The sequence below is a fragment of the Rhinichthys klamathensis genome, unplaced genomic scaffold (assembly GCF_029890125.1).
Source record: "Rhinichthys klamathensis goyatoka isolate OS25496 unplaced genomic scaffold, OSU_Roscu_1.1 h1tg000487l_1, whole genome shotgun sequence".
Classification (NCBI taxonomy): Eukaryota; Metazoa; Chordata; class Actinopteri; order Cypriniformes; family Leuciscidae; genus Rhinichthys; species Rhinichthys klamathensis.
Window position 1 is genome coordinate 808,663 of NW_026606974.1, and position 11,693 is coordinate 820,355.

At 34.4% G+C, this 11,693-nt stretch overlaps 1 protein-coding gene across 1 annotated transcript; it reads right to left on the reverse strand.

Moving 5' to 3' along the window:
• Positions 1 to 4,198: 4,198 nt before the first annotated feature.
• Positions 4,199 to 6,798, reverse strand: mpeg1.1 (macrophage expressed 1, tandem duplicate 1). Its single transcript, XM_056237480.1, has 2 exons — positions 6,327 to 6,798; positions 4,199 to 6,077 (listed from the first exon to the last, which is right to left on the reverse strand). Exons 1-2 carry the CDS (start codon positions 6,789 to 6,791, stop codon positions 4,356 to 4,358), a joined length of 2,187 nt encoding a protein of 728 aa, XP_056093455.1. The 5' UTR covers positions 6,792 to 6,798; the 3' UTR covers positions 4,199 to 4,355.
• Between the last annotated feature and the right edge of the window lie 4,895 nt (positions 6,799 to 11,693).

An 11,693-nucleotide genomic window follows, 5' to 3' on the forward strand; every position in this document is an offset into this window, starting at 1 on the left:
TAAGGATGAGAGAGAAATTAAGAGGAAGACAAGTAACTAGGATTTGTTGGGAGATTAATAATAATAATACACAAATTAATTGTCTAATGTTACAGTGTTTGTCTTTGTAGTGGTAGGACATATCAGACTCACAATTATTTGTTATATTTAACAAACAATCTACAATACCCCTCACCTAACAAAACAAACCATGAGGTACAGTTCTAAGGCTTTGCCTCCAAAGAGCAACTAAACACCCCAAATGCAGCTAACACCAGGCCTCTGGTTAACATGCTACCAAATATAAGACTGGTTTACAACTCAAATGAATGTACAGTTTCACTCTGAATTCACTTTGAAACAGACAAATGCCTTTTTTATACAGTCTATCCTAATCCTACCTTCTACCCGCTTAAGATATGTACAATCATCCACTTTTTCTATGTAATTTTACGTTGTTTTGCGTATGTTTTAATTCAAACTCTTTTGAAGGAATGATTGGGTGAACTGCAATTATAATTTTCTTTGTTAATTTACATTAAATTTAGCTAACTTCTTGTTTTATAACCACAGAACAAGTTAACATTACCTGTCACATTATACATATTCAATGTACACTTCTTAAAAAGAAGAAATGCATGAAGTAAATAATAAAAATTTAAAAAATAAAATAATAAATAAGTAAATAAAAATAAATTAATTTGTTACAGACCGTTTTTACAAAGTCTTTAAGGTATACATTTCCATTTTACATGATATTTATTTATGTATGGCTCCCATAGCTCTTTCCTCTTGCACTTAGCAATATAAGTTAGCCTTTCCAGTCTGATACAGTTTGATATCTCCTTTATCCACATTTTCATGGATGGAGCATCCATACTCTTCCAGCACAATGCAATAGCTCTTCTGGTTTGAAGGAGACCAATTTTTACAAGTTTAATCTGTCTTAATGTTTGTATAAAGTCCATTGGATATATTCCAAGAATACAAAGTTTTACGTTCAAAGGAATTTTAATGTTAAACATGTCTGACAACATTTTATAACCTCCTTCCAGAAGTTTTGTATTTTTGGACATTCGTTACAGGCTATTACTATTTCTGTCAGGACCACTATCGTCAAATACGATTGACAATTAGCATACAGTTTGGATTGGCGGTATGGTTCCGTTCTGGGCGAGAACTCCCAACGCATCCATACAGCCTATAGCATGGATAAGAGCAGGGAGAGCAGCAATAACCCCCCTTAGGGTAAACAGAACAGAACCAACATGAATGTATGCAGATATTAATAATTCAAGATTTTAAAGTACAACATAATTCGAGAATTTATTCTGATTCAAGGGGAATGCCAAATCCTGACTGGGCGAGAGGAGGAGCTGCTGCTAATTAGCTCCTGAGAAACGCGACAGCTGCTGATAATACTGAAGGAGCTTATGTATACAGTGATAGGCGTCGTATTCTTTGGTAGACATGGATATGGCAAGCCGTTTTATCTTTTATTCATTTCCAGAATATGAATTCTTGATATCAACAATTCAATTTTCACTAGTTAAAATTATAATTATTGATATCAGGAATAATATTTCTACTAGTAACAATGGCAATTTTTGATATCAGGAATTACATTTTCACTAGTAACAATGCTAATTCTTGACATCAACATTTACATTTTCACTAGTTAAAATGATAATTCTTGATGTCAACAATTGAATTGCAACTAGTAAAAACTATAATTCTTGATATCTGTAATTGTATTTTCACTAGTGAAATGTCACCATAGGCTGCCATCCAAAATCAATTCTTGATATCAAGAATTTATTTCTTACTAGTTGAAATTCCAATTTCACATATCAGAAATACAATTCTTACTAGTAAAAACCTTTATTTTTGATATCAAGAATTAAATTGTCACTAGTTGAAATGTCTATTCTTGATATCAACAATTGAATTGCTACTAGTAACAATGTTCATTTTTGATATCAATAATTCAATTTTCACTACTGACTGTTAATTTCTGATATCATGAATGTGATTGTTACTAGTAAGAAAGCCATTTTAGATATCTGAAATAATATTGATATCAGAAATACATTTTCAGATATCAAAAATGAAACATTTTACTAGTAGCAATTTAGTTGTTGATATCAAGAATAGACATTTAGACTAGTGATAATTTAATTATTGATATCAGGAATTCGCATTTTTACTAGTAACAATGTAATTATTGATATCAAAAATTATATTTCTACTAGTAAGAAATCAATTCTTGATATCAACAATTGATTTTGAATGGCAGTCTATGGTGACATTTCACTAGTGAAAATACAATTGTTGATATCAAGAATTACATTTTTGATATCAATAATTCAATTGTTGATATCAAGAATTGAATTGTTGATATCAAGAATTCAATTGTTGATATCAAAAAATGTAATTGTTGATATCAAAAATGTAATTGTTGATATCAACAATTCATATCCTGGAAATGAATAAAAGTTAAAACGGCTTGCCATACTCACTCACCTCCCGAGGGTGTGGCATCTTCATGTTTAAAAATATTCTCTATTGATCATAGTGTGCTTTAATGTTTAAGGAAGTTTGTTTTGAAATGTTTTTATCTTGTTCAAAATCGCACAAAGCCACACTTGTGATGTTCCCGGTAAAAAAAAAAAAAAAAAAGCTTATATATAAAAGCTTCAATTTTTTAAAGATATTCTTTCAATTTCTTTCAACATTTATTTTTTAAACTGACTGATTGTAGGTCTCATTCATCTGAGCTTATATTGGTCAAAAATGAATATCCATGGAAAATGAATGAGGAAGATTTAAAAATAAGAGAAACATTTAGTGGTCAGGAGCATGTTCATGTTCACATATTTACATGTGTGCTTGCATAAAGGTCTTGGACCTGTGCACACTCACGCCACCAAGCACACAAACACACACGTTCATGTACACAAATAAACTTTTTTGAGGATTACAGGCTTTCTTTTTCACAGAGATGAAATTATACTCACATCAATGAGGTCAATCATTTTTGACCGCAGGAACACAAAAGGTTTTCAACACAGCACAAGGGTTCAATGCTGATCACAAGATCAGGCCCTTTGTTTCTTCTTCCCCTTGGACCTTTTTCACAGACTGTGATGACAGATGTGAAATGCAGACATGCAAAGTTTTCTATATGTTAATTTAAAAAAAATGTATGTAAATTTATAACACTTAAAATGTACTAAACTAGTTAACGCTGCTGTGAGGGTGTGGGAGTGATGGTAAAGTTGACATATTTTTCTCTTCTGACTGTTTTTATCAATCCCCCCCCCCCCCCCCCCCCCCCCACACACACACACAAAAAAAATGTGTATAGTCTCTGAAGTGAAGATGATGCTGAGCTTAAGTTTGTGCCAAGCTGCGGCCTTGTCTTTCCATTCATCAAAGATCCTCTGACTCAAACGGGTTATCTCTCAAGACAACTTCAGCAAAGATCAACTGAAGTCTCAACAAATTGGATAAAGACACCTTTATTTAAATGGGCGAGACATACAAGTGGCATATCAAACCCCGGAAATGAACATTTCTTAGAATTAATAAAACAATTTATTTGGTTGTGGTATTAATTCTCCTATATCAAGTTAATTCTTACAGCTGATCTAAATAATTATAATGAATTATAATTAGTTGTAATTAATTATTAATATTTTCTTTTGGGCTAATTGGCTAGCTTCAATGACTATATGAAAAATAAAAAAGTCTATTACAATCTCACTAACAACAAGTATAATATAACTTAACATCAGGATTTTCATCAAGATGTCCTTACAGTTTTTTTACAGGGTACAAGTCTGCCTGGTGTGAGATTCCTGATCATGTTGCATGTTTGAGTTAAATACATTTGCTCAGTTTTTTTTTAATGAAATATTTATTAGTCACACAAGCACAAAAACCTAGATATACGCATATATAAAATAATAATAATAAAGCATTAGAAAATAATTTTATAAAACCCATAATTCTGTGAATGTATTTTTCCTCATCTTCTCTAAAACTAATTCATTTCAGAGCATTCTTATTTCACAACAATCTGTCTATAAGATACACTTTACAATTTTCAATATTTCATTACGTTGAATTGTTTTTTATGATATTCCGTTAATAGAAACATTTTCTTTCAGATGTATTCCAATGCTTGGATTGTTAGTTGAATGTAACATGTTGAATGTGAATGCAAGTTATTTTTAGAGAATAGTTACTGACTGAGATCCTAGTAATATAACTGCTGTACCTGTTACTGTTGCTGCTAACTACTACTACTAATATTCATTATAACATTATAAAGCTTTACTGCAAATCTCTGAATAGTCATCTTAAAGAGATTGTTATGAAAGAAGGGATTGAGTGGGGTTATCATTTGCAATCTCAATCTGTTGTTCTCTCTGAATCTCTACACTACTCTCGCTTTGACCCTCACTATGAATCTCTTCATAGCCTTTGCTCAACCTGATGGCAGAAAACCTCTTTCTCTTTTTCATTATAATCACCATTCCTGTGACCATAAGAGCAACCAGAACCATTACACCAATGGCTACTCCAGCCTTTTCTCCTCCGGACATCTTAGAAGAAGACTCTGCATTAAACATTGTTGCCATTTGGTTTATCTCACCAGGCTTTGCCAGTCGCCACATCTTAGTTTGTCCAACTCTCACCCAAGAACGATCACCTTCTGTCATTACAGCTACAGTATTTGTGGCAATCATACTGACCATTGGTGGTCTTGTGAATGGTGGGAGACGGACTGGCATTAACTGACCACCAGTGAACACACCGGACTGGACACAGTACAGTACCTGACAGCCATCACTAATGGCAGCAAGATGTTGACTGAACTGAGGTGGACAGCGAGATTGACCCTTTGAGAGAGGGTTGCCAGATTGGCAGCTGAAGAAACCAGCAAAAGGTACAGAGAATCTTGTTGCGGCCTCATAATCATTGCTCATACAAACCATCATGCCATTAGACAAAAAGTGTTGAGTAAAGTAGTTTGGTGGACAGCCATTAGATTTGGTCAATGGGTTTTGCGTAGCTGGTCCAAATAGACCTCCAAAGAGGTATCCAGAATACTTAGGGATTTTCTGAGTAGAGGAACACCAATAGGTTTCAACTTTTGCACGACGGACACGGTAAGCATCACCACATGTTTGGTCACAACAAGTAGACAACCATAAGAAACCACATGAATCACAGTGGCTGTGGCATTCATAATGATTATAACCTCTTTCTACTGTCTCAGAGTGTAACATGGTGGTGTTGTACTGCGCAGGGCAAGAATAATCACCAGTGGCTGGGTTTTTCTGTGCTGTCTCATCACAGATGGTACTTCCATCTGATGTCAATGGAGTGCATTTTTGGTAAATGCCACCAAAGCTAAGATTGGTGACTGGGCCCTCACAAGATGCATCATCTACATTTGCCTGAAAGTTGAAATTTGGGGAATCTGGACTTACACAACCTGGAATGGTGTTTACTTTATAGTATTTCTTTGCAGCCTGACGAACTGATGAAGCCATTTTGCTTACTGTTGGTGTTGGGAGGTCTGGGAATGTTGATGGATTAAGAAAATAGTGCAGCGGCAGCCCAGAGCGGTCAATAGCCACCAGATTATTGAGCGTACTCTCTTGCCACTTCTGTAGAGTGATGCCTGGGTAGAATAAAGCTCCACCATGGCTCTGAATTAACGAATATGTGGTGTTACCCTGATAACCACTGGTTTTAGAGGTTCCCTGGGATGCATTGGCACCAATATCAAATTTAACTTTGTCAAAGAAGTTTAAACCTGCTGATGCAGAAATAGAAGACTTGTCTGACTGACTGTTAGAGACATAAGACATTTTTAAATAGTCCTCTTGCACTAAAGTAGCACCAGCATCAACACTTGTGATGACATGAGTACCATAATCAAGTATGAGTTTCTCTGACAGGTAAGTTGCTTGACGTGTTTGATTGTTCTCGATAGCGTCTGCAATTTCCTCAGCCTGTCTCGCAAATCGGGAGTCCAGAGTGAAGTCGGGATACGCTTTTACTGTGTACAGATGGTTACGGACCTGAGAAACAAATATTTGATATGAGAAAATGAAGGATTGATTTTCATCATTTGTTTTAAACAATACTTGTAGATTTTATTAGATGTAGTACATTTCATTTATTTTGGTGTTAGAATTGAAATTTAGATTTTATGTTACCATATAGGTTATTCAAAATTACTTTTTCCCTGGTGTACGTAGAATTACTTCAAAATCTTCTGTATTTGTCCAGCTCATCAATACGTTTTTTACTTTTACTTTTGTACTTACTTGAACCCGTGCTGTTACAGAACTCTCTCTCACTTGGTGGCTTTTCATGCGCTGGTTTTCTGTGGAGAATTTTGCATTGAGCACCGAAAAGAAGGAAATATCAGCATTAATGGAGCTTGAAGTGGAGCTTTTTTGTTCCAGCCACGACATGATGATCTCCGAGTTTGTTTCCACTCCACTCACTTTCTGTGGAATGACAAAGACTTCATCTGGAATGAGATAGACACCATCTTCTGTGGTCTGACACTGGGAATAGCTCAGATTCATCACCCGGCCCATGTCTATGTTGCGCAGGTTATCCCAGCCTCCACCTGGAAGAACCTCCAGCGCTGTCAAACTTGAGTTTTTGCGGCACAAACGAAGTCCATTACTGGGACGAATGAGCGGATGAAGGTTGCAGATGTTGATAAAACAGCAGAGAATCAGCAGACACAATGCTCTTGATTCCATGATCACCAGATGCATGTTTCACACGACTACTTCAATAAAAATGTATGTGGCAGATTATAGAATTTGGTAAGTTCCTTAATAAAGTCACTTCTCAGTTTCACATCTGTCAGAAAATAAAGTCATGAGACCATGAACTTCCTCTTCATGGATCGGCTACCTTGGAGACACAAACAGACAAAAGAGCCTTCAACCTATGTTTAAACGTTCAGTTGAAGGAAGGTTTTATGGGCTGAATTTATGGGCCTATTCCTTGGTAAATGTATTCAGTTCCTCACATTTTTCTGGGTCTTCATAATGTCCAATATTTTTTGACAATGTTGGAGGGTGTGTGGTTTTTTTTAACTATTCATATATTTTTTTTTTTTAACAAGAGGAAGTGAGATTCTTTGCTGCTTCTTGTTTTAGAAGAGTACGGCATTATCAGGTATTTTCAAATCCTCTTCAATATGAGAAACATTCTAAAACTGCTGTGGATGTAGATCTTGAAAGCCCCGAACAGGTTTCTTGTCATACTTTCTGTACCATATCGCGGCACAATTTTATATTTTATTATGTCAAAATATTCAAATCATATTTATTTGTATAGTGCTTTTCACAATATACATATTGTTTCAAAGCAGCTTTAAAATGCATGCATTACAATTTAGACGGCATCTGTTATCAGAGGTGACTGTGTCCAAGTTATGTATTTCAGAAATGTACATATACAAATCACACAGTTAGATGAACAAAAGTCTGTGTTGAACAAAAATAAATTTGCGACTTGTGAATGTTCAAAGCCTGACTACACTTTAAAAGAACCACTTAAAATAACTGGGTTAAACTTATAAAGAACCAAGAGATAAAACAACTTTAAATATTTAGCATCACTAGTTTCAAACCACAAACATTCCAGTGACATGTTCAGTTCAAGTTCTAATAGTTGGCAAATATATGCAGGGCAGGTATGTGGGGTGAAATCTTGAAAATGGGCCCTATTTAAAAATCTATAGAAACACTACAAACATAATGTCGAGTGCCATTCAAGAGTAAACTCTGAAAAGATAACCATGCTGTACATATGTGCTGTACATATGTAGTTGACAATTATTTTATTATAATTTATTTTTACCCATAGGAAAAAAAATTCCAGAGGCTTCCAAACGTTAATTCTCTTTTGAATTCAATGGCCTGGCATGCATTTTGATTAATGTATAAATGTAACTAAAATATAACTATTTATTGTTTTACTGCTTGCTGCTATTTTTGTTATTTCGTTGTATTTTTTCATTACAACAATAACATTTTACTTTCAGTTATTGGTGATGGTGATTATTTAGAGCTAATCTTTTTCTTTCCCCCCCCCCCCCCCCCCCTTTTTTCTTTTTTTGCTCAAGCTAGCATGCGTTTTATGATTAGGCCCAATGTTGTCTTAATTGAAATGTACAACAAATAATTGCTTCTTTAATTAATTACTTTTTCTTAAAGAAATGGAAGAAACACACTATTGAATGCAATTTGCAATTTGAATGCAAGTTTTTCTTGGCAGATGCTGTCTCACCCAACAGCCTCATCACCTGTGAAGAATAAGTTACACCACAATACACACACACACACACACACACACACACACAGATGGACAGTGTAGATACTTGAAACTTGGAAGGATTTGTTTTCAAGATGAAGAAAACGTATCTCAATGTAACAGTCCGGCTACTGTTTCTGTCTCAGCATTGATGTGTGGAGCAGTTCAGTCAGCTTTTTTTTCATTAATATAAAAACCTTAATATATAGGATATTATAAGTTGAAGAAGCCTAACATGGTACTATTTACAGTTAAAAAAAAAACACATTTTCTTTAGCATGCAGAGCATGTCTGGCAGTGAACATGGATATAAATACAAATGGTAAACATTTTCTTGTTTTCCTCCACTTTTCATCAACTTTTCAACTTTTATTTCAAAATTTTAACAGAATTTTTAAAAGTACAAATATTCCTTGTAGTCTCAGTATGAGCTCATAAAAACTGCATTATGAGACATTTAAAAAAAATGGTTAAGTAATAAAAACATACTTATATAGTTCTTCCTGGTCTTCTTGGCTTGAGGTGCAGTCACTACACTTTTCACTTTTGTTCACACTTATATATACATACAAGCACGTGCAAAAGGAAATTCCATATTCCGCTCTTGGACAAAGTTCATGTTTGATGACCTGCAAGTCTGTATAGCAAAAAGATAACCAATAAAGGATCAAATGTCATCTCTTGACTCAAAAAGAATCCAAACTTCAAGGCTGCATGGTTTGTAATTGTGGGAAAGTGAAATACTGTATGTAATGTATTATAGCTATCTACTATTTATAACAAACATAATCTCTAGAACATAATATCATATCTTTATAATTTGGCATGCTCAAATGCTTTTGTGTACTTATAGTTACACTTCCTCAAAAGATTGATTGACCTCCTTGTAAATGAATGTAAACACGGGAGAGGACAGTGCAAGCCACTGCGTACCAAAGTTAAAGTTTGTTGGAAGCAAACTTTATTAGGATGGTTATGAAAACATTATGCTTTGTTATACTCTAGTTTCCAATTCCTTTGCCAACGTTTGATTTTATTATGTAACAAAAGTTTACAATACCCTACCTATTGCAACAGTATGAGTGTGCTTCTAAGATAAGTTTGTTTGGCCCACTTGCACTTTTGATAAATTAAAATACAAGACATGGAAAAACTGCGAGTGACACTCTGCCGGTTCAAAATTATGCAAGAAGTTTGCATGAGAATGGGCGCAGCTGCAAAAACTTGACATAAACAAAAAATTCATAGACACAATGCAAACATGATGAGCGGTTTCAGAAAAGATATGTTATATGTGTATATGCACATTGTGCTATGTATTTGTAACAATCACCAGTGAGAGTGCCCGGGATAACCTTCAGATATGTTATGTATCTATAGCCTATATATACTTAAATTGTAATATATATATATATATATATATATATATAAGCCTACCATATAACCATAGGAAATTCCCAAGGCTCAAAAATAGTAGGCCTAACTCCCTTCCGGGTTGCACCACAGCATGAATACATTTTGCAGACTAATGTTTAACTAATTTTACTGCTGTTTTACTGCTTGTTGCTATTTTTATACTGTTATCGTGTTTTTATTTTCACATCCAGTAATCGGTATTATAAGCAGAGATGGGAGACACGATAGTCAATGTAGTCTAATCACTTTACAGGCAAAGAACAAAGTAGGCTACTCAAAAGTATGACTCGGGTAATTTTAACTTACATTTACATTTAGTCATTTAGCAGATGCTTTTATCCAAAGCGACTTACAAATTAGTGAAGAGGCAAAAACGACGCAAGAAGTGCTCAAAATACAAAGTGCAGGCAGACAAGGGAGGATTAAGGGAAAAGGAAAGACTTTTTTTTTTTTTTTTTGAGGTTAAGTGCTCACGGAAGAGATGAGTTTTCAGTTGTCTTTTGAATGTTGTCTGGGATTCTGCATTCCGGATGAGGGTGGGCAGATCATTCCATCAGCATGGAACCGTGAATGAGAATGTTCTGGAGAGGGATTTTTTGACTTTCTGTGATGGTACCACGAGCTGTGGCTCATTGACTGATCGTAGGCTTCTAGGGACGTAGACTCGTAGCGAGTGAAAGTATGAGGGAGCTGAGCCTGTGATAGATCTGCAAGCGTCAATACCTTGACCTTGATGCAAGAAGCGAGTGGTAGCCAGTGCAGAGAGATGAACAGAGGAGTGACGTGGGCTCATTCGGGCTCGTTGAAGACGAGACCAGCTGCAGCGTTCTGAATCATTTGTAGAGGTTTCACATGATGGATTGGGAATTTACATTTATCCATTTGGCAGACACTTTTATCCAATTCTTATTTCAATTGATAATTAATAATTCTTATTTTAAATATATAAAATAAAATGTTATATTTATGGTACATTTATGGTATTATGTTTTCCTGTTTGGTTTATATAATGAGGTGACAATGTTAACAAAAGGGATTATTAGTGTTATTATTATTATTCATGTTATGATTGTAATCATTTAATGTTACAAGCAATGTGTTTAGCCTACTTCATATGAGAAAATCGTTTTTTCTGCAGTTAGACATGACATTGACTTACTTTCATAAGTTGTGATCAAAAGAGTGTTTTTGGCCTATAAGCATGAACAATATTAATATGAAAAATTAATCCACATTTACAGGAACGTTTATTTTTACTCAAACAAACATTTTTGTTACAATGTTTCCAGATTTTAGAAAATCTAATTTATAATTTTATGTGTTATGTATTTATAATTTTACCCCACTGTCTATGTCATTTATTAATTTCCAATTTAAGTTAAAAATAATATTGGTGATGTTTTGTATAAATTAATTGCTGTCTTGGATGAGCATCTCTTGTTTTGATGAATATGTGACGTGTGTAATTATGCACGAGCTTTATACACGTTATTCCACTAGATGGTGTTCTCTGAAAAGCAGCGAATCTAAACTGAATGACGACTGCTTTTCAGAGAACACCATCTAGTGGAATAACGTGTTAAGCTCGTGTCGTGCGTGATAATTACACGTCACTTTTCGATAGAAAACTATCCCAGTCACGTAATTTTTAACATTTATCATCCGTTGGTATTATTGCCCTTTTACATTTCTTGCTTAGGCCTATGTTAAAAATAATAAATAGAATATATTTGGGCCTACCTATTAGCTGTACAAAAAAGTAATTAGCCTAAAAGCCCAATATGGGATTTAGGTTAAAATGAACTTTGGTCTGTTGTAAAATGTTAAAACGCAATACATGTAATTAGTGTAAAATAATAGTAATTATTGTTATTATTATTATCATCATCATCATCATCATCAAAACGCCAATTTCAATGCAGAAGAGACTAAAAGTG